The sequence below is a fragment of the Vombatus ursinus genome, unplaced genomic scaffold (assembly GCF_900497805.2).
Source record: "Vombatus ursinus unplaced genomic scaffold, bare-nosed wombat genome assembly UNPS02004596.1, whole genome shotgun sequence".
Lineage (NCBI taxonomy): Eukaryota > Metazoa > Chordata > Mammalia > Diprotodontia > Vombatidae > Vombatus > Vombatus ursinus.
This window is the reverse complement of record NW_020944374.1, coordinates 2,016,019-2,043,861: the sequence shown is the minus strand read 5'-3', so window position 1 is coordinate 2,043,861 and position 27,843 is coordinate 2,016,019. Positions and strand designations below refer to the sequence as shown.

The following is a 27,843-nucleotide window of genomic DNA, read 5'->3' as shown; positions in this document are numbered from 1 at the left end:
TAGCGTCTATGAAGTGGACGAAAAGACATTGTGATGATGAATAAAATTCCAGAATTCTTTCAACCTCACAGAATCAGTATCTTGTCAATTTTCAAGTTCAAGTAATAAAAGCATGCATAAAGAGAATATAATATGTAGGCATGTATAAGAGGGAAAGAATGAAAATCCCTAACTTCCTTCAAAACTCAGGGACCAGTTTCTATGTAAGGCCTTTTCTGATTCCTACCCCACTGCCCATCCCCCAGTTTCTTGGGACTCCCCACCCATGAAATCACCTGGTATTTACTTTGCACATATTTTATATCTACTTATACACAGAACCTCAAAAATCTTAGCACAGTTTTAAACTTTAATAGCTCAAAACTGTGTTAAGACCTTTGGAACACCCCGTATATGCTTTCCCCAAGAGCACAGAAGCACCTTAAGTACTAAGTACTGTGGCATTTTTGTCTCTATTTTTGTCTCATCTCTAGCTCCTAGCATGGCACCTGGCACATAGTGGGCACTTAATAAATGCTGAGAAGCTTTGCGTACTTTCTGGGTAAGTTCCATCAACTTCAGTTTGTCCCCCCTGACAATGTAAACTATTTATCCCCCCACTGCTAATCCCGGATTCTAAAGCCTGGATTCATAACGGACATACAATCTGTGATGAATATCCCTACCAGCTGCTCACTAAAGCCTCTGCATGTGGTGATGGAGATCTAGTCTTGTCAAGATCTCGTGAAAAAGGGGAGAGGGGTCAACTCATAGATAGCACAGGATAAAGAAGAGCTCAGTTGTTAAAGTCAATAACTATGGTGCATGAATAGAATAAACAATTTCAAGTCTTGCCAAGAGAAAAGTGCTTGAATAGCTCTAGACAAGAGTGATTGGAATACTTTCTTTACTCCCCCATAAGTGAGTGCCACGTGTGGGGTATGGCGGGGGTGGAGGTAGGGGAAAGAAGTGCCTTACAAATGCTCCCTAAGCAAGCCACGGCACTGTAAGTATTGGCAAGCTGAACTTTCAGGGAATCTCCTCCAATTCGTAATCCCACAAATATAGCACAGCAGCTATTTATATGATTTTCTCTGTAAAAAAAAGGATCAAATAATGAACTGGTAGAGATACTTAAGGGCAGTATTATTTTGATGAAGTTACTCACCAATTTCTTTAGTTACTGATGAAGTTTTTTTGGCAGATTCTACCTAAATAGAGATATGAACTTGGGTTAGAATCTTTTTGTTAGAAGAAATCATTTCAAGTTATATATGCCACGAATGTATAAAACTTGCTTTACTCAGAATTCATTCCATGAATTGAGTTTCATGCTTTTGATTTTAAATCTTGTTCAGCAAGTAGTTTTGTTATTGTTATTTTGGGGGGGGGGCGTCAGGATATGACACAATCAAGGCTATGGGCCACTTCTGGAAAACCCTTGATTTTGGCAGGAGGGGAGAAATCAAAATTTTTAATTCTCTAAGCTTACATTCTGGCTCATAATAATCATGTTATCCTGACATTTACACATTTGCTTTAGGTAGAGAATAAAATTCATTTTTCAAAGTCTTCCCCACCTCCCTCTGAAATGCCATATTATGAATTTAACAAGAGAAAAAATTGTAAAACCACCATATAATTGACAAAATAGATCATTTTACAAAACTTACCACAGAATTGTCAAGTGGATACACTAAATGAATATTGTTGACATACTCCTGGCCCTTCTCTTCTAAAAGATATTTACATCTATAGAATTAAAGGTTAAGCTTTAGTACCAACGGACAACTTGTGAAATTATAAATAAGTTCAAAATCTATACCATCTAATGCCATCAATTTGCTTTTAGACATGACTAAGTAATCAAATAAATATTGGCAACCCATTAGTCATTATAATAAAAATATATTCTATTTATTACAACATACATGCTAGGATATATTATTAGAGTAATAAATGCTCTTACTTAAGAATATTCAATTTACAAGAATGTCATTAAATTAGCACCACAGAAGGATATCCTAAAGAGTTTCCTATTAATGGACTCTTATCTAAAAGGTTGTCCAATTAAACATTTCAAAGTAATTTTGTAAGCTTTTCAGCCTTTCCTCTTAATGTTAAATTTTATTTCTCAATGGTCACTCTGAACGTGCAGGTAGTTTATTACAAATACTCAAAACAGTAGTATAAAAGGGGCTTAATAGTACTGAATGATCAACTATTCAGCTTTCCTCTTCATTTTCAGAGTAGATGTTACAACTCATCATGTATTCCAGCTAGTAACCAATCCTATATTCGTAACCTTAGAAGTCTGACATGTCTCACTGCAAGGGGACAATTGGCTGTGATTTTGGCTATGCAAAAACAACTCCCACTCATTACCAACAAATCTCAATCTCTCTCTCTCTCTCTCTCTCTCTCTGTTTTTTGCAGATTTAGAAAAATAAAATTCCTGAAGCCTTCTACTTTGGGTTAATGTACACCAAAGGATGGCGCATTCCTGACAAATTTCACATCTCTCCAACACTAGATGCAAACCCATGATGCCCCCTCATATTAACTGGATTATGTTTTGGTTCTGTATCTCTACCTGCACAAGAGTTTTCCTTCTGAAAAATATACTCAAGGGGCAAAGATAGACAAGTGTTTGTATATCTCCTAGAGATGAGTTTGGTTCTGAAGGGTCTCTCTGGTAACTCTGGCATTCATCATATTTTAAGAAAGTCTACTCCAAGGAAGTATTTGTAATTTGGAGAGTGAGAAGTTCGTGCATCTGGATGGGAGATGCATAACTAGTCATATACAAAAGATGAACATTTTAATAACCAGAGATTGTATCCTGTAAAGTAGGTGACCTGATTTTTGTCATTTGGGCATGAAATCCATGCCTTTTTTGATGGTAAGAATATTTAATAAAGTGGCAAGGATTAAGCCTTCGAAGTGTAAATACTCCACCTCTCCTCCTGTTACCATATGAATATTTAAGCAGTTTACCCTGGATACCACTTAGCATGTTGCTCCCAAGGGTCTTCATTGGGTTTCCAATCAGTAAGTCCACCTCCACAATGAAAGCATGCTACTTTATCACGGTCACCTGAGAAAACACACAAGCACACATAGACATGCTTATGAAGTGGCAACTTACACAGAAACATCAGCTTTTGAAAATGAAAAATTGACTTTCTTTCTGCTAACTCATATACAAAAGTGCCTGCTTTAAAAAAAGATTCAAATAATTGATACATTTATGTAACCTGGGGAAAAATTCTCTTTTATTATTTAGACTAATTTGCTTTTCAGGTAATTTTAAGGAGCCAAATAATAAAAATTTATAATGCCAAATTCAACTTTTTATTCAAGAAGATGTCTTACATGGTACATTTGTGTTTTTAATATTTATCAATTCTCACTTGAGAATAATTCAGCCTTTGAGCAAGCTGATGATTAAATTAGCATGCTAGCATTCAAAAGAACATATATTGCAAGTACTCATGAGATCCAGCTAAATGCAGAGGCAAACAGGTGGTGCAATAGATAAGAGTGCTGGGCCTAGAATCAGGAAGACCCGAGTTCAAATCTAGCCTCAGACACTTACTAGCTATGTGACCATGGGTAAGTCATTTAACCTCTGTCTGTCTCAGTTTCTTCAACTATAAAATGGAGCTAACAATGGCATCTACTTCGTAGGGTTGTTGTTAGAATGACATAAGATAATATTTGTAAATATGTGCCTAGCACATAGTGGGTAATTAATAAATGCTTATTCCATTCAAATTCTCCACAAGAATCACTCTAAAATCATATCTATATGACACTTTCAGTCAATTCAGGTTAAAAAAAAATAACCCACTACTTTAAGCTACCTATTTATTGTTTTGTGAATAAAAATCAGAATAATTAACATTTTTTAAACTAAACCAACCAGATTTGTTTTGGAATTATTTAGCCTAATACTTAGAGACGGGATATTGAAAAAAAGACTAATTTAAGAGAAAAAAACCAGCATAATTTAAAAAGTGTTCCTGGAAGTTAATATACTTATGATACTGATTGAATCCAATCCAAACCCCTCATTTAGAGGGAACTGAGGTCTACAGGGATTGTGAATTGCCCCCAGACACTATGATTTAGCAGCAAAGCTGGGGAAAGAACCCAAGTCTCAACCAACCCAGTGTTGTTTTGTGCATGGCCTTTTATGTGGCAGGATTTTTCTTTAAAGAAATCTATTTCCCACAATATAGCATAATATAGTGCTGCTTTCTCTTAGAGAGTAGTCAAAATCAGACAATCTTGAAACGGGATCATTCACAATCTCTAATTAAATGGCAAGGTTAAAAGAAGTGGAACCAGCTCTACCACCAGAGCTGATTTTATATCATGGACATTAAAGGCCTTTCAAATGTCACCCCTCCCCTAAAATATATTAAATGCCATTCTACTGTGGCAGTTCTTCCTGCATAAACATAAATGTTAACATTACAAAGCCAATATAACTGCCCATTGAATTAGGCTGAAATAATTTTGAATATTAAGTTGGCATGGTTATTAAGTATTTACCAACCCAGGGGGCATCCCTTTCCCTTTTTTCTCCTTAAAAAATTGAGTAACTCTGGAAGGATTTATTAGTCTAGTTTAATAACAAAGTTTACCTAAAGCATAAAATCCAGCTTCTGCAAGCTGCTCCTTGTTAACTGAGTAAATCCATGTCGCAAAGGAAATGAGTCGTGCTTCATACTCTGCCATGGCTGGATTCCTTGGGAGATGGGTAGGGTTTGGATAACTCCTATCACAACTAAGATCCGTTTCAATTCGAGTATTACCAACATCCCGTCCCAAAACAAAAAAACACTTAGGGAAATGCCTCTTGTGTTCCGACATTGCCCGATCACAAGGTTCCCAATTCTTTAACTTGCCCCCACAACAAAAGCACTGCACTTGATCCTCAATGCCCATGTAATACAGGCCAGCACTCGCTAACTCCTGCGGGGTAAGGTGAGCATAGTCTGGCCAGTTCTGAAAAGATCTCAGTCTAGCTTCTTCACTGCACATGGAAGGGTTCCTTGGGTATATGGTATCTGACATATCAACAACCTGCCCTCTTCTCAAAAGATACTCCCCATAAGTGTCAGGGGGTCTCTCCAAAGCAAAATGATTTATATTCCTTGAACAATTTTCAACTCTGTACTGACAGTTTTGGATAATGGGACTTGAAAACTGCGTAGCATGCTTTTCAAAATAAAAACCATTAATGAATCTGCAGTTTGGGGATACTTTTCTATGTCTTCCAACTGCTGAGTCTCCAAACTGCCATCTATCTACAGCTACATGACAGCTGAAGCACTGTACGGTATCTCCTTCACCCGTATAGAGGAAACCTGCTCGTGCCAGTGCTGATGCTGAAACAGGGCTACTACTTGGAAAATTAGCAAATGTTTTTAATCTATTCTTTTCCTCTACAAAATCTTCATCCATATTGATGTCTGGAGGTACACAAGTTTTAGAATCTTCAAAACTCTTAAAAGTCATCTTCTCTGGAAAGTGATGCTTGTCCACCTGTCCTAAAAAGAAAGCATTTCATTAAGGAATAGAAAAACAGAAAACATACCAGATGCCCCTGTCAATTTGATTCCACAAATATTTATTAAGCATCTACTATCTACCAGGTACTTGGCTAGGTGTTGCCAAAGCCAAAAACCAAAATAATCCCTGTCCTCAAGGAGCTTAGATTCTGCTAGGGGAGAGGGGCAATAATATGTATGCTAAAGCAAACGGAGAGACAGCATGGCATAGTTATAGTGGATAGAGGGCTGGTGTTGGAGTCAGAGAAGAGGTGGGTTCAAGTCTTGCCTCTGATATATATTGGCTGTGTGACTCTGGGCAAACCACACTGAATCCCTCAGGACCCCAGGTAACTCTCTAGCCTCTCGGTTTCAGAGGACGCACTGGCTAGCATTGATATGTGGAGATTCCTTATCCAGGAGTTGCATATACCAATGAAATTACAGGGCTGAACCACATCCCTAACAAAAGTAAATATGAGGCACTTCTAGGAGGGAGAGCACTAACAAGAAAGATCAGAAAAGACTTCACTGAAGAAGTGGCACCCTAGGGGGCAGCTAGGTGGTGCAGTGGATGGAGCACCGGCCCTGAAGTCAGGAGGACCTGAGTTCAAACCCAGTCTCAGACCAAACACTTGACACTTAATAGCTGTGTGACCCTGGGCAAGTCACTTAACCCCAATTGCCTAAAAACAAACAAACAAACAAAGAAGTGGCATCCAATTGTGGAGGGCTAAGGAGTTCTGGTTTTATTTGAGGAAATAAGAAGCCATTGAATTCTTCTGAACAGACCTGGCTGGGCATTAGGAAAATGATTCTGGCAGCTATGTGGAGGATGGATAGGAGAGGGGAGAGACCAGAAGCAGGGAGACCAATTAGGAAGCTATTAGACTAGTCAAGGAAAGAGGTGATAAAGGGCTAAACTAGGTTAGTGGCTGTCACACTAAGTGAGCAAATTAATTAGTGGGATCAAAATAATCTTAGCATATGTACTACAAGGAAGAAAATGGTATTTTTACTTGCCCTTTGAGGAAAGAGATGGTCAAACCTGCTACTAATTTTAAAATATTTATAATACCAAAGCCTGTGTATCACAATTGTTAAATACAGTCATTGACTGGGAAAAACATGGTGTTGAATATGTATATTTATCAAATTCATACACAAATAAATGGATTGCTATATAGTCAAAGCATCCATAGTTAGTTCTCATTTCAAGTCGACGATCAGAAAGTTAAAAGAATGGCTCTTTGAAGGTTTCTCAGTCTATTCTCTTGCCCAACAAAAAATAGTAACCGATTTTGTTTACAATAACAAATATAACTAGATCAGCCGACTTGAGGGGTGAATCAGAGTTTGAGCTCCACCTCTGCCACTCAGGAGTTCTGTGACCAATGTGCAAGTCATTTATTTCTCTTCTCTAAGCCTCAGTTTCTTTATGTGCAAAATAGAGACAATAATTCCTGTAGTACTACACTCACAGGGTAAGGACCAAAATCGATAATGTGCATAGAGCAACTGGCAAACTTCAGTGTTGTGTAAATATCAGCCGCTGTCTTCATCAAATTTCACAGATTTTCAGGCATACACCACTGCCCCCTATTGGCTGGGGCCTTTTAAATACTTTGATGGAGCTTTAATCTCCCTGAGGTGGGTTGTCCCTCCAAAGAAGCAGATTTCTCCATCTATCCTTAAGACCAGCATGAGAGATGTTGTCAGATGTTGGCCTAAAAATCTGGGCAAACTGTATCTACAGCATTCACCTACTCTACTAGTCTACCAAAGAAAGGGAAATGAGATTAGTCTGGCATGACTAGACTGGTTTGGGGTGAAGCCATGATGACTCTTTCTAATCAGTGTTTTCTTTTAATAATACTTTGATGAGTCTCAGTGATGTACCATACCCCCTTCGACAATGCTAATGACAACCCATCCACATTTTCTGAGCTTATGCAACTGCTAAGCATGTTCTCCTGAAAATCTTCCACAGGGAGTCCACCACCCAAGGCGCTGGGTGGCCTTCCATGATGGGCCCTTTTTCCCCCAGAGAGAAGCACAGGGCTCATTTAAAGGCATTGTCCAATTCCCCAAAGCAATCCTACCCATTCTCTTCTAGCTATTTAAGTCTGGGCAGGAGTCAGATCACTTAAAACATCCAGGACCATATTGCCCTCTGGAGGCTGGTTCAGGGAAAAAATCCTACCAGTCTTCTTTTGATTTAGAGTGCTTAAAAAATGTGTGTGGGGGGGGCGCGATGGGGAGGGGGAGGATCCTAACCCAATTCCCAAACAAAAATTACTTTCTCCCTCTATTCCACCTCTGATGTTTATTAGCTATGTAAGCCCAATCGAGTCACATCCCCCCTGTGAGCCTATCTCCTCATCTGTAAAATAAAGTATTATATGAATGTGAGCTATCGCTCTAATACTGAGACCTCCTTGAAAGCCCTACCTAGATGTTTCCTTATGGCATACAGGTAGCTAACCAGTTAGGTGGAGCAGTGGTTAGAGGGCTGGGCCGAAAGGTCAGAAAGGCCTGAGTTCAAATTTGACCTTAGACATTCACCAGCTGTGTGACTCTGGGTAAATCACTTAAATAGCTGTTTGTCTGTTTCCTCATCTGTAAAATGGGACTAATAATAGCACTAACCTCCCAGGGTTGTCTTGAGGCTCACATGAGATAATAATCTTAAAGCACTTAGCATAGTGCCCAGCACATAGTAAGCACTACAGAAATGTTACCTGTTATTGTTGTTGTTGCTACTATTAACCCCGGACTCTCAAAGGCTGCGTCAGTGGAACACAAGTTCTGGCAGATCCTACCAAACTGGAAAGGGTTTACCACTGGACATGCTCATTATCAGGCTGGCCACAAGGTGACTATTTTGGCCACAGAAATTGTCCAGGATGGGGCAGTGTGGTATAGTGGATGGGGGTGTTGGTGACTGAATGAAAACCTGGGCTCAAAATTTCCCCCTTGATATTATGACTATGGGGCAAGTTACTTAACCTCTGAGTTACTTAACAATCCGAGGCAACTCAAAACCTGCCTCCTCAGTTATGTATAGACAATTGGTCACAGGTAGGTGGAGGGAGTTCCCGCATTGAGAAAACCACAAATCCTTGTCCTCCAAGGCTATCTACCAAATCACAGAAGGATTGTGAGATATACAGGTGGAAGGTATACTAAACATATTAACTACGGGCAGTAAACTGTATAAACAGGGGTAGGAAGAGGTGGGGCAAGTAGTGGTCACAGCCCGACGTAAGTATACAGTCTCTAACCTAGAAAAATCCTGGCAAGAACCAGAATGGTGATGTCAGAGAACAATGATTATGGCTGCCAGAACAAGTTTGCCTTTGACCTTTTTTTTTTTTAAACAAAACTGATAGGTTGTTTTGGCACTATGTTGACACAATCAACATAACCTAGAGGGCCACTAGGCAACTATCAACAACTTCTAATATTATCACAAAGAACTAATATTCTTGGGTATATAAAAAGACACAAGAAAATCACCTTGCTTGAGGTATTAGCGCTCTAATTTGCCAATTCAACCAGGAAAAAGAAAATCTAAAGACTTAAGGTACATTCATTTCAAATCAGTGTTTTGATTTGATCACCATAATTTCAATGTTGAACAATAAAGTCCATTATTGTTGGTTTTTAAATAAAATTTTTTTGATTGTCTTCTTGTTTTCCCGTTGCCTAAATTTCCCCTTGTATCCTCCCCCCAGGGAGCCATCCCTTCCCTATGTTATTTTGTTTCAGTTTTTTGAGACTGGGTCTCCCTATCTTTCCCAGGTTGGCACAGGAGCCATGACCAGTCTCTGCCTCCCTGGCAGCAGGAATTACAGGTGTGTGTTAAAAGTGTCGCCCTCATAATGTCTCAACAAACGCTCATCTCCACTTGAAATTTCCAAGGTGGAACCATATCTTCTCTTGGTTAAACAACAAAAGATGGGAATTCATTTATAGTTTTGAAAGCTGTTTGTTTCTTCACTACTGAATATTAGGTCTGTCCCACACATAGTATAATTGGGAAGGAGAGCTTCTGGAGAAAGATCATAAAATATAGACTACCCAAGTGAAGTAGGGATATGAAAATACTACAGAATAAAGGTGGATTATTGAGGAGCTGGGCAATGAGACAAACCAAGGAGGAGGAATGGGAGAAAAAGAAGTTGTGAGGGACATGGGAAGAACTGTTGTGAAGGGCCAGTGCCTACCTAAAGAGCAAAAGAAGGAACCTTCAGCAGAAATTCAGCCTGAGTATTAGAGAAGGGGAACAGAAAATGATTGCTGAGATGGCCGTTAAGAGGATCTTGAGGGCTCTAGGAGTGGTTATAAAAGGGTCTTATTTAAGGCTATTTATAAGAGAAAACAGATTGGGGGGGTGGGATGCCTGAAATCAGCAAAAATGTCCAAAGTCAGAGGGGATGGCTCGTGGAAGTTTGATGCCAAGGGTACAGCAGGGGATTCTCCTGTAACATCCTGTTACAATGATTAGCTTCTTTTAAGCCTCTAAGGTCCAACTGGTTTCCTCCCTCTTTGGTTTTAGGGGGTTTATTTTAGATTTAAAAAAATTCGGAGTTCAGTCACAATGCCCCCAGTTAGGAAAATTCCTAACATCTAGGCAGAGGTGTTAAAAGTAACTTTACATTTGCATCTATCCTAGTTAACCCCTGATCTTTTTAGGAATGAGGCAAAGTTCAGTTTCCTGGAAACATCTGGACAAGAAAACACCGTTATATATCATAATGTCTGTGGACAGACAGGTTCCACAGAACAAAAATTGGGGGAGTGGGGGGAGAGCTGACCTTTCCTTGAGACTTCTTTTTTGTTGGAATTCTCCCCTTTCAGAGGTCTCTAGAGGCAATGACTCTCCTGGCTATGCTATTTCCCTTCTCCATCGAAGCTCAGTCCACCGTTTGCTCCAACCTTCCAATCCAGAGGCTCAGAATCTCTTTCCCTCAATTCCAAGCTGGTTTCTCTCTTTTATTCAAACTGCCCAGGTGCTCTAGCACTCAAACAATGGCCCTGTTCACAGTTCTGATTGTGATGCCAACAGAGGCTAGCTAGATGGCACAATGGATAGAACCCAGGAGTCAGGAAGATGAGTCTTCCTGAGTTCAAATACAGTCTCAGACACTCACTAGCTGTGTGACTCTGGGCAAGTCACTTCACCCTGTCTGCCTCAGTTTCTTCCTCTGTAAAATGTGCTGGAGAAGGAAAAAGCAAACCACTCCAGTATCTCTGCCAAGAAAATCGCAAATGAGGTCACAGAGAGTCGGACATGACTGCAAAACAACAAGGAAAAGGAGAGGGCTTAGGTTTTGGACACATGGAGTGTAAGATAATGCCATGACTGAAACAAGTGAACAACAACAAAAAATGCCATCAACTAGTGTTCTGGCCTAGTCAAGGCACCAGAGCCAGTGGGTAATCTCACCCTTACACTTGAATAAGGAGTCAGTAACAGATAACACTTAGGAATTCAATTCAAACATGTGAGTGTCTATGATATGCTATTATGTGACAGTACAAAAATGAAAAAAGTAGTTAACTCCAGATCTCAACTTTATAATCTACTGGGGGTGGGGGGGAGGGGAAGTCAGACAGAGAGAGAGAGAAGAGAAACAGAGACACAAAGAGAAGAGAAGCAGGGAGATACACATACAGAAGTATAATTCAGGGGACAAGTAAAAAGGCAAAGGCAATACCCAGTCCAAGTGATCTAGAAAAATATGAACAACTCTATTTTTCACGTTGTTTTTGCATCCTAGGCACAGCACCTTGAATGGAAGATATTGCAGGCACTTAAATGCTTGTTGACTAGGAGAGGGATTTGGACAGTCTTGATTGGAGGAAGGGGGAATTCATTCTAGGCCTGGGGGACAGAGTGTCTGAAATGAGTCATGTGAAATAAAAGTTGGAAAAGTAGCAAGTCAAAGGTGGCACAAAAAAAAACAACCCATCAAGCAGCTAATACCACTGACATTACACCTAGAAAGCTTGGGCTATTATCTAAATGGGTTATTTTTATCTGGGAAAGAGGAAGGAAAAGAAGAGTTTGAAAGAAGAAAAATAGGAAAAAGAGATTGATTACTAGTGTCTCTGGCCAAGTTATAATGGAAGAAAATACCCCCTCAATATCCATTTGGTAACTGCACTAAAGACAAATTATTTTAGCCCAGAGCAGTTACTAAAAGCTAAGGTTGTTAGGGGAGACCAGATTTCTAACAATCTCAAATCCTAAACCTCTTTTTAGTCAATCTTTTGTGCTACGGTTAAGACATCCTGAGAACTATCAAATTTGACTTGTAACAAAAATACTATGCAAAGAACAAAGCATTACTCTGAAAAGTATTAAGGATTAAGCTTATTAGCATTCAAGTGTGTACCACTTTAAATAAGACTGAATTGGGTGGCTTTTTTTTTTAATCAAGTTTTCCTGGGTTCAACATTTTAAAAATAATTTACTCCAGGAAGTCAGGAGCTCCAGGATTCAGAGTTTGTGGACTGAACTCCAGAGCCAAAAACAAAAACAGCAACAGCTTTCTGTCTGCATCAGCCACTGGAAAACAAAACAGGGGACTCTTGGGGATTACAGCCAGAATAGATTAAAATGGCTGACCAGAAAAATAGCCTTAACATCTTTGACAAATGCACCTTTGAAAGGAGGGGCTGTTTAGAAATACCCAGATTATTTAAAGGGCCAAAGCAATGTGTGCAATAGCTACGGTTCTAAATCCACAAAAATGAGAGTAAAACCTTTAAATAGTTTCCATGGAGCTCATAAATCTCCTACTTGCTGATTACCTTGTTTGATTATGTTTGCGCCTGGAGGCCTCTGGGTGAAATCTGAGCAATGTGGACTGGCTCATTTAAGGAGTTGTAAATGTTTAATGAATGTTATCTATGCAAATTGAGAGCTTACGTAAGCCTAGCATTTATTAAGTGCCTATTTGCACGTGGCACTGTACAAAGAAAATTAAATGGCAATGAAAATAAAACCACAATGAAGGAGTTAAGGAAAGGAATTCAGAAACTAACACCATACTGATTTAAATATTTTCCAAGGGAGACATCAAGGCATGGGAGGCCAGGGAGTAAAGGCTACTCAGAAGGCAGGCCCTGGGCTTTTTGCCTCTTGCCCCTACCCCCCAGGGCCTTTCATCTTCACAGCACTGCCTCTCTTGGACCTCACGGAGACTGGCTGCTTCTCAAAATTCCATCAGGGCCTGCACCCAGAAGGTGCCTAACAAATGTTGAGCTGAATTACAACGATCGTGGAAAATCAAGCCAACTCTAAATCCCAATTCATCATCTTGGCCCACACACCAACTCCTCCTGACTACCCCATTTCTATTCATGAGTCATCTTTTGACTCATCCATTGTCCTCTCTCCTCTATCCCCTCCTCACCCCCATCAGTTGACAAGTGCCATGGAGTCTGGCCTCCTCCTCAATGGTTCTCTCATCTTCCATCTCCCTAATTTGGGCCATCATAACCTCTTACCTAGACATTTGTAATAACCTAACTGGCCCTCCCCCTGTCCCCTCCTTCCTGAATCTCTTCTCTTTCCAAATCTATCATATACACTATTGCCAGCTTGCTTTGCAAACTTTAAAGCACTATATACATGCCAGTTATCTTTACGTTACTCCCTCCAGCACCTAAAAAGCTTTCCATCTCTCCTCAATGCCCACACCAAATGAAGCTAGCATTCAAAGCCCTCCACAAATTCACCTCAACTTCCCTTTCTCCAGCATCTTCTCCCACTGCTCCCCTGTAAGTATTGGTGCCCTAAATGAACATGCCCTTGTGCCTTTGTTTATTGTTCTACATTCTCCTGGTTCACACACACACACACCTCTCTTTGTAGAAGCCTCCTGTTATTTGGGGCATTATCTTTAATACCCTCCCTTTCATGAAGATTTTCCTGATGTACCATATGCCCTCCTCCAAAGGCAAATCCCTCATTGGGAAAATCTGTTAATATACTATTAGAACTTGGGAGTTTTACTCTGTGGGATTTTTTGGGGGTTCCCATCTTTCTTGACCCTATCTGCTTTTTTTTTTAAGGCAATTGGGGTCACACAGCTAGTAAGTGTCAAGTGTTTGGTCTGAGGCTGGATTTGAACTCAGGTCCTCCTGACTTAAGGGCTGGTGCTCTATCCACTGGCCCCCCCCATCTGCTTTCTAAACTACTATATCACCATCATCATGATAGGACTGTCCCTTTAATCAAACCTATAGTTTGTAAGGTTAGGGACATTTTCTCCAAGTGAAAAAACCCTCCCATAACTAAAAAAACCAAACAAAGCCCAAGAACCTTTAGAGTCCTAAATTAAATAGAAATTTTATCAATGATACTATCATAGAAGAAACTTTCATTTTTGACTCCTTCCTCTCCTTCATCCCTCTACCTAGCACAGGGATGGGGAACCTTCAGCCTTGAAGCCACATGTGGCCCTCTAGGTCCTCAAGTGTGGCCCTTCGACTGAATCCAAACTTAGGACCTTCACTTAAGGCCTGCTCATTCTCTCCTTGAAATCTCTCAGATTTGTACCATGCATACACTTTTGAACTTGCTCCCATTCAAGCCAATATCCCATGCCTAGGTTATTACAATATGTTCTTTGCCCCATTTCCCTGCCTCCTCTTCTTTCCCACCTTCAATCCTTCATGCACAATAAGGCAAAACAGAATTTCCCCAAACATCATTTTAATCATGTTAATCCTTTGCATCTATATATGCTCCCCAAGGTAGGTAGGCCTACTTGTTGTTTCTCCTACTCCCACCTGGAATATTTCCCTCATTTTCACTGAAATCCTTTAAGTGCTAAGCCTGAATTCATTTATATTCCTGATCTGATCACTTAATACCTAATTATATACTACCACATTTACTTGCTAATTGTCTCATCTATGTTAAGTTTATCTCTCCAACTAGGTACTCTTTAGTATTGAGATACAAATACCATTCCTCACCCCACCTCCCACCTACCACAAAGGCCAGTACCATTCATTCCCATTTTGAACTGGACATAACGGTTTCTATCCCATTCAGGATTTGACCAAATTTGACCCTACTTATCTTAGGAGATCTCCTAAGAGTAACATAAGTAGTATAAAAGGATTTGGCACCGATATTGATGTTTCATCCGATTAGCCATTAATATCCCAGAGGGCCAAAGCAATACTTCAAGTTTTGGTCCGCTTTTATTATTGTTGGTTCAGTCCTGTCTGATTCTTTCTGACCCTGTATGAGGTTTTTTGTTTGTTTTTTTTTTTTTTGGCAAAGATACTGGAGTGGTTTGCCATTTCCTTTTCTAGTGGATTAAAGCAAATAGAGGTTAATCGACTTGCCCAGGGTCTCACAGCTATTAAGTGTCTGAGGCCACATTTGAATTTGGATCTTCCTGACTCCTGGCCCAGCTTTCTATCCGCTGAGCCACCTAGCTGCTTCTATTTGGCATATTTATAGGTACTTATTAATGCATTTTAGTGAACTCTGGTTATGGGAAAAACCTTAAATGTTTTAAATGTAACCGATAGCTTTTTTATCTACTTGGCTATTACCAAAACTTAGTAGGCTAGTATTAATAATCATTAGACATATCTTGACTTAAACTTTGCAAACTGGCAGCACAAGTCCTGGTAGTTTTTCAGATAGGGAGACTGAGGATAAAAAGGCCAGGCAACTTTTTTAGTCACAGTTAAATTCATAGTCAAGATTCCAACTCTGGTCTTAATGACTCCAAATTACTCAATTCATGCTACCTCTCTAAAATATTTTTGCTATATATTATTTTAAATATAATTGATTATATTTTAAATGTTTGACATTCTTCTCGAGAAAATTTAAACACTGGCATTATTTTTTTTTTTAAGAAATGACTGACATTATAAACTCTGACCTGTTAATCATATCAACTGAAAAGCCTGTAGATTAGAAAAGTATTATTAAATCCTTTGATTAATGTCAGGGATTCTTAAGTTGGAGCCCATGAACCTCTTTGTTTTTAAACATTTACAACTGCATTAGAAAATAATTGGTTTTCTTTGCAATCCTATCAATTTTATTTTATACATTTAAAAACCATTATTCTGAGAGGGGGCCCATGACACAAAAAAGGTTAAGAATCCCGTCTTAAGCCAAGCAATCCTGTGTGACATGAATCTGTAAAGGTGCTGTGGTGTAGGCAGGGATTGCGACTGGTATGGAGAGAACCTTTTCTTTTATTAATAATGAGTGGGGGCAGGGAAGTGGCGGTGGCAGTCCAGCTTCTGGCAGGGAATAAAAGGAGAAACAATAGGGTAGGAAGGACAAGTCAGACAATCTTAAGAGCCCCATCCTGACCATAGTCCTAGTTCTGGTTACTAATTAGTTGTGTGACCCTGAATAAGTCATTTACCCTTGCTGAGTCTCAGTTTCCTTGATTATAAAATGAGGAGGTTGAACTATATTCTTTCACTTAACTATTTATTAATGTTTACTAATTGAAATAAGTATTTATTAAATGCTTGCTGTATAAAAGGCACTGTTACTGATACAAGGATATAAAGTCCAGGCAAAATATAAAGAGAAATTAGAGGGAGAAATTACTAGGGTGTCACTGTGGAAGGGGCAGAGAGTGACAAAAAAACTAAGAAGACTTCATGAAGGTGGGACCTGAATTGGGCCTTGAACAAAGAGCAGGCACAGATACAATTGTGGAGGAGGAATGAGAGAAAGATGGGATGGAAAGAGCATCTAGAGTCCACTCTTACTCTAAAATTCTGCGATTCTTTGCCCAATTTATACTGCTAAAAGGGTCAAAAGGTAAAAATTAAAGGACATCCACGTGAATGTCACTAACTGCTTTATTTTAAAATAATATTAGTGCTTAGTGCTAAGATCGTTAAAAAGGATGTTAGAAGACACTGGATGAATCCTAGTGGTTCATGTCTCAACACCACTACCGATACTGATACCATTCCCTTGGATACCAGACCTCTAAGACCAAAGTTCCCAAATCAGCTATTGTTTCCAGAAAGCACTAGCTAAAAACAACACACAAAACCTTGAACACTAAACTAATACCATAATGCTGTGGTTGTAAAATATAATATTCACAAACTCTTTCAGAGCTACATAATAAAAATTAAAAATGTGTTAACTTAAGAAGACACAATAATAACCTTAATTTTAACATCTTCTTTACATTACTTACAGGAAAACTGCAAGTTTCTTTATAAACCCAATCTCTATTTCTTCCCAGGGCTAAAAAGGAATAAGAATTTACACTTTTTCTAACTGGGTGGCACTGTCTCTGACCCAACAAAGGTCAATCCCTCCTTTAAATATCTTAAAGTATTAGTCATAGGTACTTTCCCCTTTAGGAATGCCATTTTAGTTCAGGAGATTAATTGTCTTATAACATTCAGGAATGATAATCAATAGCCAATAAGATCCCTGTGGATAGCATTAGAATAAAAAGAGCTACAAGAAAATATAATGTAAAAATCACTAATGTAAAAATGTAAAACTTCAGAATGTTTAACTGAACTATTTAAGCTTCAAAAAAAATTCTTCTTAATAGATTATCTTAATCCACCCCCCTCAAACAAACATATAGTTTCTCTTTTGAAAATATAGGTTAAATAAGTTAATCAATTAGCATTTAAGTGCCCACTATGTGCTGGGCAACGTTCAAGGTCCTGAGGATACAGAGACCAAAATCAAATTCTCTACCCTCAAAAAGCCTACATTCCTCTTTTTTTGGGGGGGGGAGGGAACATATACAAAAAAAAAATAAACACTAGATATATTCAAATAATTTTTTGGGGGTGAGGCGTACGGATCCAATATGAAGAACACTTTGTTATCAACAGAGGGCACACTGGAAGGGCAGAGTAGAGTATGATAGAGGCACCGGAGGGCTGCAGCTGATAATGATGTGTGCCAGGGAGCGGGGGAGGATGGTGGGAAGAGGTAGCTTTGGCCTTGGCAATCTACAATTCAGAATCAAAGGGTTTCTAAGTTGGGTCATAATGCAGTGGTCACAATTTCTCCTTTAGCAACAGTAATGTTTATTTGATTATTATTCCTAAGTAAGAAATGGAAAGTTAGGGTGGGAAAGACAGAGTTCCTAGTCTTGCTTCATGGTTAAGGCAAAGGCAGGATCTGGGGTATGTCCCATTAGAGAGGTATGAGGCATGATTGAGGTACTCACCTTCCAATTCTCAGCCAGATCAGCTCTACCCCCTGGGCTCACTCAGAAAGTAAAATTCTTTCCCTGAACCAAGCATTAAGGTCACTAAGGTCATTTGAATAGCTGAATGAGCCCATTGGCTCAATGAATTATAATACTATTAGTAATGCTTCTGAGTACAGTATGTGCTGGCCTTTAAATCCCAGAGTGAGTTCTGTCAATACCAGGAAACACACTAGGAAGCAGCCAAGAGAGAAACATCAGCTGCATGTGAAACTAGACTACTTCATTCAGAATTTATTCATTCACAGTTTAGTCATAAATAAGAATTTCAAATCCTTATCAATCTATTTACCCTAAATAAATTACCTTGAGAGGCAAATGGGGGGGGCGCGGCCCACAAGGTGTAGTGTATCCCATTTTTAAGAAAGGGAAATTCTGTTGTCCCCAAATTCCATACCTAGCAGTCTACTGGACATTCCTTAAAAGCATATTATTCCTTTATAAGTATATTACTTAACAAATTGCAACACTAGGCTTCCCGAAATAAAACACTGCACAAACAAATCAAGTAGATTGGGAGTTGCCCCTGCTTTTGGATGAACTGAATTTCTGGAGCTTACATGTTACTACTGTATCCAGACTTCTTGCTGCTAACTGTATCTGTCCCAACAACAGGCCGATAACCATCTAACGAATGGTTATTGACTACGAGAAGTGAAATATAGCTTCTTGTCAACCAATGCTGAATGAGTGAAGTAGGGAAAAGATGAGGGCTGCCCCACTGGCAACTTGCCGAATTTAGTCTTAGTATCTCTGCCCTATAAAATGGGGTTAAGGGTAACAGTGTCGAAATCAGAGTCCTTTTGAGCAAATGGCAATCAAATTTTGATTTGTGATACTGGAGAGTAGTGACCTAGATGATTCTAACATCATTTCTTCAGAGGTTGGAAAGACTAATGTGCCATCAGCACCTACTGCCTCTATTTCTGCCTTCTGGGCCAAGCACAACAAATCTTTCCCTTCTTCATGACAGATCTTAAAATACCGGAAGACAACTATCATATCCCCACGAAGTCTTTTTCCTTCAAGTTAAACATCTCCAGTTCCTTCAAATGATCCTCTGGCACAGTCCCTCTACCCTGATCACCCTGCTTTGGATATATTCCAATTTGTTTACGTCCTCTGGTCGACACTCCCAGTCTGACCCTCTTTACGCTCCCCATCTTTGGTCACTTCTGCCTCTCATATAGGACTGATTCCTAAAGGATGCTGAGCTGACTGGCACTTGTCAAATGTCCCTTTCAGATACTTTCAATATTCCCTTTCAAATACCTCTTACTAGTGTGTCCCTGTTCCCATTCTCATTTTTTTTGGGGGGGGGCCTAGGCAATGGGGTCAAGTGACTTGCCCAGGGTCACACAGCTACTAAGTGTCTAGTATCTTAGGTCACATTTGCACTCTGGTCCTCCTGACTCCAGGGTCGGTGCTCTATCTACTGCGCCACCTAGCTGCCCCTCCATTCTTATTTGAAAGAAACTCTTGGACAGAGACTTAGTCACTTGCCCTTGAACTAGCAGGCCCAGACTGAAGAGAAATCATATTTGAATACAATAATTTTTAAAATGTTTATTTTTATTCTGAACTTAAGAAACAATAAATTGGGCATTTACATAACAGAATAGAAAAAGGACTGTACATATCTATTATGCATATCTTGCCTTTCCTTTCATGTACATAATTATTTCATCATATAACTTTCACAGCTGTCCTGCTTGTCTATACTTCTTACTGGCCTTCCTTATGTTCCCTTTTCTTCATTAAAAAAAAAAAAGCCTCAATGAATTTTTTTTCCACCTCTCCACTCCATGCTCCACCCCCACCATTGAGAAAAGAAAAAAAAAACCATTGAAACATACTCAAGCAAAGTAAATTCCTACAGTCTCTGAGTTAGAAAGCTTTATGTCTTATTCTGCATCTTGAGTCCATCATATCTCTATCATGAAGTAGAAAACAAGTTTCATCATCAGTTCCTACTTATGGCACTGATAAGAGTTCCCAAGTCTTTCAAAGATGTTGGCTTTATAATGTTGCTCTGATTGTATAAATTGTTCTCCTGGTATGACTCACTTCACTCTGCATTATTTCATAGAGGTCTTCCCAGGCTTCTCTGAAATGGTCAATTTTATCTTTTACTATAGCATAATAGTATTCCATAACATTTATATTTCACAATTTGTTCAGCTATTGCTCAAAAAATAGGCAGTCCTTAGTTTACACTTCTTTGCCACTTACAAAAAGTGCTACAAATAAATATTTTTGTTTATTTTATATATATATATGAACGCTTTCCCATTGTTTTTGATCTCTTTGGAGAATAAACCCAGTAGGTATTGCTGAGTAAAAGATATAGATAAGGAGCAGCTAGGTGGTGAAGTGGATAGAGCACCTGCCCTGCATTCAGGAGGACCTGAGTTCAAATATGACCTCAGACACATAACACTTACCAGCTGTGTGACTCTGGGCAAGTCACTTACCCCTAGCCTAGCCAAAAAAAAAAAAAAAAAAAAAAAAAAAAAAGATATAAACAGTTCAATGACTTGTAGGTGATGATTTTTTTCTTGTAATTATTTTTTAAAAGCATTTTTATTGGTATCTTGCTTTTTTATACCATCAGAATTTCCCATAGTATCCCTCCCCACCCACCTCCCAAGAAAGCCATCCTAGATGACAAATATTTTTAAAGAAAAAAGAAAAAAAAATCAACAAATATATCAAAAGAGACCGAAACATATGCAATGCATCACAATTTATGGACTTCCCGTCTCTGCAAAGGGGTGGGATGGAGGTGTTCTTTCATATCTCTTCTTTGGGACCATGCTTGTTCTCAGTAATTTTGCAATATTCACTTTTGTTTTGTGGTTCTTTCCATTTAAGTTGTTGTGGTCATAACGTATACTGCTTTTTTTTGGTTCTGCCTGCTTTACTCTGCAAATCTTTCCATGCTGCTCTATTATCATCATTTCTTACTGCACAGTAACATTCCATTACATTCATATACCAGTTTGTTTATGGGTTATAATTTCAGACCACTTTCCAAAATGGCCGGTTCAATTTGTAGCTTTACCAATAGGTACATAAGCATACCTGCCTTCCCTTAACCCTTCCAACAATTGTCATTTTCCTTTTTTGTCATCTTTGTCAATCTGAAGGGTAGGAAGTGAAATCTGAGTTGCCTAAATTTGCATTTCCTTAATTATTAAGGATTCAGAGTACTTTTTGCTTTCATTGACATTTCAGGTCCTTTCCTTTGAAAATTGCCTATTTGTAGCCTTTGAAATTGGGATTAGGAACTATTAGGAAATGGTTGTTAACAAATTTAAATCAGAAAAACCTGCTGTGTTTATTTCCTTCCATCAATTGTATACCTAATCTGCTCCATTTATCCACTTCTCTGTAATGTAAAATTTTAATCTCTGAAACTTTTATTTTCCCTTTCTTAAATCACTTTGGCTGTCATTGATTGGCCTACAATAGGTCCCAGGCCAAATTCCACCTGGTCATTGTTCAAGCCCTGATTGGCTCAGAATGAATGTAAATAGCAAATGCTTCTGTTTTGGCCAGAAACCTTGAGGGTCCTCCACTCACAGGCTGATTTATTTATTTATTTATTTCGAGTAGGTAAGCAGAGGCCATTCTCTGCCTCATTTCTTATTAAGCCTTAATCACTGAATGGGTGTTGCTGCAGTCAAACTAAGACCTGTTAAAGACCTTAGCTTGAAATGGCCAAGGACCCCCACTGCATCCTGGGCGAAGTGGAGGAAGTGAAGCTAGCACTTAAATCCAATTCACTTGTATGTCAAATACCTTCCTGATATCATGGTGCTCTTCGAGAAAGAAGGACAAACAACAACAATCCACCTCTATTTTTTAACCAATGCTGAATAGCTTTCACGATTACTGCTTTGTAGCATAGTTTGAGATCTGGTACTGCTAGGTTCCTTTCCTTCTCACTTTTTTTCATTATTTCCCTTTTGAGATTCTTAATTTTTTTTTTCCCTCCAGATTAATTTCATTTTCTTTCTAGCTTTATAAAATAATTCTTTGGTAGTGTGATTGGAATGGAACTGAATGAATAAATTAACTTAGGTAGTATTGTCTTTTTTAAAATTATATTGGCTTGGTCTACCCAACAGTAATGAACATTTCTTTAATTATTTAGGTCTTTATTTCTGCAAAGAGTATTTTTGTAGTTGCATTCATATAGTCCCCACATATGCCTTATTAGATAGACTCTCAAGTATTTTTTACATTCTGTAGTATATTTTGAATTGAATTTTTCTTTATCTTTCTGCTGGGTTTTGTTGGTAATATTCTGAAATGCTGATGATTTATGTGGATTTATTTTTTGTCCTGCAACTTTGCTGAATGTATTTTCATTTAATTTTTGGTCAACTCTTTTTTAGAGTTCTTTAGCTAGGTGATCATATGATCTGCAAAAAGTGGTACTTGCTTCCTTTTAGCCTAAATCTTTAGTCCTTCAATTTCTTCTTCTTGTTATTTTGTGTGATAGCCAGCATTTTTCACACTATGTTAAATTACACTGGTAATAACGGACATGGTTGCTCTGCCCCATCTTATTGGAAAGGCATCTAACCTTTCTCCATTACAAATAATGTTCACTCTTAGAGTTAGATAACTATTACTTAGCACGATAAGAAAAAGTTCATTTATTCTTATGTTTTCTAGAGTTTTTTTTTTTAACAGAAACAGCTGTTGGATTTTGTCCAACAAAATTTGGTACCTATCAACATAATCACGTAGTTTTTATTTTTCTTGTTATTAATGTAGAATATTACATTGATAGCTTTCCTTAGGCTGAAACAACCCTGCATCTTGGTATAAATACAAATTGATCATAGTATAAGCCCTTTTCATGACAATTTTAAGCCTATTATTTTATGGTGAGCTGTAATAATGAAATGAAATCTGTAGTTCTTTGTAAAAGCTGTCATTTTGACAGATGGTCCAGTACAGGTGAGTAAGGACCAAGTACAGGTTCTTGACTACTTCTATTCTAATATATAGACTAAAGAAGATCTGGTCTTTTAGACAAATTCTGTTTCAATAAAATAATCACACTACTAAAACATTTATTTTCTCCTAATTGAAATTCTAATCTTTGTTTAGCACATGAAATAAAAAAGCTGAATTTTTAAAAAAAAAACAGCCAGCTGATTTTCATCACAGTAGCAGCACAACACAGAGACTGTCTGTTCCTTCAAACAAATCTTGCGAGCCCAGGGAGCACCCAATGAAAACCTTTTATTCTACCTGGGGTCTACTAGTGGTGAATTATAAGGGTATAAGACTAAAGATGGAACTCATATCTGCTTTCTGATCAAAAAGAGAAGCAGGAAATCCAAGAGTTTCTAGCAAGATCGATGCCCAAAATGAGGACCCAAAGGAGCTAAGAAAGACCTGCTGTTTCTATTTCAGTGAAGACAGATACCTAACCACCATAGTAGATTACCATAAATTTTTAAGATGTCTTGTAACTTTTTATTTTAAATATGTTTCTCTGTAGCTATTATAATTTTTTAAAACCCTTAGAGGAAAAAGAAACCTAAGGAGGCGGGGGGGGGGGGGGGGGGGTTTCCCTACTTGTTTCAAAAACACGGGGGGGTTAGGTTGGGCAGTGGATAGAGCACAGCCCTTAAGTCAGGAGGACCTGAGTTCAAATCCACCTCAGATACACAACACTTACTAGCTGTGTGACCCTGGGCAAGTCACTTAACCCCATTGCCTAGCCAAAAAAAAAAAGGGAAAAAAAAAAAACAAAAACAACAAGGCAGGGGAGTAGTTGATAACTTGTCATTTTGTTCCCAGGAGACCTGGAAGAGCTGGAACTCAGATGTAGACTAGGTGATAAAGACAGAAACGAGCACACTTGCAGGAGAGGAAAAAAAGGGGTGGACATTAACAGGAAGCAAATCCAGAACTAGTAAGGGTCTCAAGATTCTGCTGCCCAACACTGACAGTTCATTTACTTGCTAATACTGAAATGGGAGAGCAAAGGAAAATCTATCTAATGGAAAGGTTTATATTTGTGTCGGTGACTTTCCTTGGGTCTTTCTCATTTTTCTGTATCTTTCTTCATCATTTTTTGTGACCTCTGTGGCTTTTCTCTCTCTTTTTATCCCTCTTCTGTATGTAAGAAGTTATAGCTAATTGAGGCCCACTGGACCTCTGTCTCTCACCATAGCCCTCTGGGCAATTCTGAATCTTCAGATTGTGGTGTTCCATGATTCATAGCCTTACAGCACCACCAGAAGGATACTGATGTTAAACAGATTTGTTTCTCTCACAGGGAAGTTTGAGATCACTGAAAACAATTCACACTTTCTAAAAATCAAACAAGCATTTATTAATCACCAACTATGTGCCAGAGATACAACAAAAGTGAGGCAGACCTTGCCTTCAAATTTATATTCTACCAAAACAAAACATGTTCAAAATAAATAAATATTATCCAAACAAAAATAGAAGGAGGGAGGTGTTAACAACTAGGTGGACCTGGAAAAATCTCTTGAACAAGGCTTCCTGAAGGGAGCTAGTCATAATCAAATGTGAAGAAATGAGGACTGAAAATATTGCTGAATTACCTAAAAGTAAGTGATCGCTGGTGACCTGTGAGTATAATTTGAGTAAAGCTGTAAGACAGATTACCACAGATTAAGGAATGAAGGACTAATGAGAAAATAGCGACAGCATAAGAACTCCAAGCCATTTCACACACTATTATTCTTAACTCCATTTTATAGAGAAATACAGAGATTAAACAATTACAGGCTCCGCTTTTTACTATTTCACTCATTCGAGACTGCCTGATACCTAAAAAAACAACCCAAAAAACTATTTACTTCACGTCTCATAGTCAATAACCCTTCATTCATTAAATGGTACCAGTTAATTCCTGGACAGATGCAGCTAAAAGAGCAAGTAGTCTAATACAGTGATATGCAAGTTCCAGACATGCATTGCATTTAACAGCAAGGGCTGCCTGTCACCTTAGCTTCCAATCCATTAGATTCGACATGTATAAAGGCAAGCCCAATATAACAGAGACTTGGAACCAGAAGCCTTAGGTGTGAGTCTTTAATAAAGCACTCACTAGCTATGTGATCCTACGCTAGTCTATTCACTTTACTAAAATTCGGTTTTCTTATGTGTAAAATGAGGACTAATACTTGCACCACTTTGACATTTTTTTCTTCATCTGAAAAGAAGCTACTTTAAAATGTTTTGTTTTTTTAATTAATGAGAAATAAGAAAGTTCTAGAATTAGGCCTCCTTTCCCACTTTGGCTAATATTTATCATACTGAATTCTCCCAACACAAACTACTGATGCCTCACTCTACATATCTAATCAGCTCCAAAGTACTGTCCATTCTACCCCCATGACATCTACAGAATCCTTTCCCTTCTCCCCATCACCCAAGTTCAGACCCTCATCACCTCTGCCTGGATCATGCAATAACTTTCTAATTGATCTTCCTACCTCAAGTCTCTCTTATCTTCAAATAATCCTCCATAAAACTATAGAAGTGATATTCCTAAAGCATAGATCTGTTTGGCCTTGTTAAGAGTCCTGGTAAATAAACTCCCATGGCTCCCTATTACCTCCTGGATCAAATACAAATTCCTATTTGTTATTTAAAACTTTTCAGAACTGTCCTCCAACTTACCTTTCCAGCCTTGTTCTAAATCACTCTTCTTTGCATTCTTTAATCTAACCAAACTGAAACTTCTTGCTGCTCCTCCTCACACAAGATAAACCATCTCTTTTCTTCATGTTTTTCTGTACGCTACACTGTATACTGCTCTGCCTGCAACACACTCCCTCCCCACCTCGGTCTCTCAGAATCCAGTTTCCTTCAAAGAAAAAGCTCAATCATCTCCTCCTACATGTGGCCTTTCCTGAACCCCACAACCAGCTGCCAGTGAATTTTGTACATGCATGAATACATACTACCTCCCCAGATAGAATGGGAACTCCTTGAGGGAAGGCATTGTTTTGTATCCTCAGTATATAGCACCACGCCCGGCACAAAGTAGATGCTTAATAAATGCTTGTTCATTTTTCCCTAATAGGAAAAAGCCCCAAATATCCAGTTTCACACACAAACTAGGTGCTGTAGAAGTGATATTTTTTTTTAAACTTAAATACAGTTCGACATCTGTTTGAATACGAGGGAGTTATTTCCATGTCCCGTCCCATTGTCAGCGTTTCCTTGATCCAACAACAGCAAATATTAAACAAAAATCCTGTAGAATAACAGTCTGCTCCAAAACACACCATTGTTTTGGCATTTTCTAGTTATGAAGTAACATATCTTTGAATGCCAAGTCGGACAGTCTTAAAACTTTATGGGACTGAATAAAGATGGCTGCGTTATTGCTAGGGGGAGGGGGAGAAGGAAAGGCTCATGAGAGGGGAATAAGAAGGATTTGCTCACTTCAGTTTTTTCGTGCTATTTTTAAAAGTTTTCTACCAAGTTCAAATTCATCTTTGTTCCACAAAGTTGGCTGGGAAAGGGGCTTTGGCAGCAGAGGGATGAATCATGGGCTCATTTCCTCTGAAGTGGCTTCTTGAGTCTTTTTTCCTTTCTCTCCCCTCCCTTCACCCCCCCATCCCCTCCAAGGTGTATGTACAATTTAGCCAGACATAACTTCCAACTGCACTTCCCAGCCCTGTCAGGGAGAGTCAGATCACCACGATCACTTCCTTCCTCCTCCTTCTTTCGATAAGAGTTCGGGAAAAACCAGCCCGCCCCCGCGCCTGTGCCTATCCCTCCCTTGCGGAAGGGAGGAAAAGCCAAGCCAGGCCAGGGCATTCCCCGGGCGCCGCCGCCCTCTTCCTCCGCCTCCTCCTTCTGCTCGTGATCCTGGTCCCCAGACCAGGGGAAAGAATAGAGAGCGAGCGAGAGAAAGCAAAGTCCGCTTAGAGGCAGAGTGCACGCCGAACCCGTGGCGGGCCGCGCGGGCTCCGAGCCCCACCGGGGGGACTACCTGCCTGAGGATGGGACTAAGAACTATTTGGGGGACCCTGTCAGTACTCAATGCCCCAGGCCTGCCGTAAGGACTGAGGCGGCTGAGGCTGAAAACAGCGTAGTAAACAGCGACCCCACTTCTAGGAGGGGTGGGGGATTCTTCTCTCATACCTGCCACTAACTTTGGGCCCCTCCCTCTCATCCTGCCCATCCGCTCACTTACCTTTCTAACCAGCGAGAACCGCAGCTACCGCGCATGTGCAGCCTGCGCCGCTGCCCGGAGAGGAGACCACGGCCCGGAGAAAAAACGTCTTCGGGTCAGCTGAGAAAGTGAAAGGCGGCGTCGGCGACGTCAGGCGGCGTCAGGCGGCGTCAGGCGGTGTCAGCCTTGGCGCATGCCTAGTGAGAACCTGTTGGGCTCCGTCGGCGCATGCCCAGTAAGACCCGCTCGGCTTCATCCACGCAAACGCTTTTCCGGTTTTCGCTGGTTGGGGAGGAGGCCGAAGGGAGGAGCAGGTAGAGGAAAGGAAGGGAAGGATGGAAAAATGGAGAAGGCCCTAAGAAAAAGAGGGCGGGGCGGAGCCGAGCTGAACCGAACCCATAGAGCAGAGCTGGAAGGGAGCGAACGCAGTAGTGCATTGCTTCTTGTGAGAAAGGGACCCCTTCTTTTAACAACAGCCGCTGAAGAAAATGGAAAGCAGTTTGACCTAGCAGATAATACAATATACCGATAAAAATTGCAAATAGATACCCGCCCCAAATATCACATTTTTAAAAAAAAAATAAAGACCACAGAAGAGACATGCTTTTTCAAAATTGTGGGGAGAGGGGAAATTTCTTAAAACCAGGGATGTAGTAGCTCACCAAAAAGGCAATTTTTACTACATACAAGGAGCTGGCCTCTTAGGAAAAACTGGGTTCAAGTGCCATCTCTGACATTCTGGCTGTGTGATCTTAGGAAAGTCAACTGAGCTCTCTAAGACCTCAGTATCTGTCTCTCTAAAATGAAGGAGCTTAACTAGATGGCCTTGGAGCTCTTCTGGCTC

At 39.5% G+C, this 27,843-nt stretch overlaps 1 protein-coding gene across 2 annotated transcripts in view; it reads right to left on the bottom strand.

Annotated features, from left to right (window-relative positions):
- The window catches only part of XIAP (X-linked inhibitor of apoptosis), a 36,828-nt gene extending 9,712 nt beyond the window's left edge, over positions 1 to 27,116 (bottom strand). Inside the window, exons 1-5 of one of the 2 annotated variants that reach the window (XM_027838606.1) lie at positions 27,021 to 27,116; positions 4,632 to 5,540; positions 2,977 to 3,076; positions 1,653 to 1,731; positions 1,148 to 1,190 (exon numbers count right to left, since the gene is read on the bottom strand). In XM_027838606.1, coding sequence (XP_027694407.1) covers positions 1,148 to 1,190; positions 1,653 to 1,731; positions 2,977 to 3,076; positions 4,632 to 5,508 — 1,099 coding nt within the window. In that variant the 5' untranslated portion in view covers positions 5,509 to 5,540; positions 27,021 to 27,116. The remainder of the gene's footprint in view (positions 1 to 1,147; positions 1,191 to 1,652; positions 1,732 to 2,976; positions 3,077 to 4,631; positions 5,541 to 27,020) is intronic. The other variant, XM_027838615.1, reaches the window with a different exon arrangement.
- Positions 27,117 to 27,843: the final 727 nt, after the last annotated feature.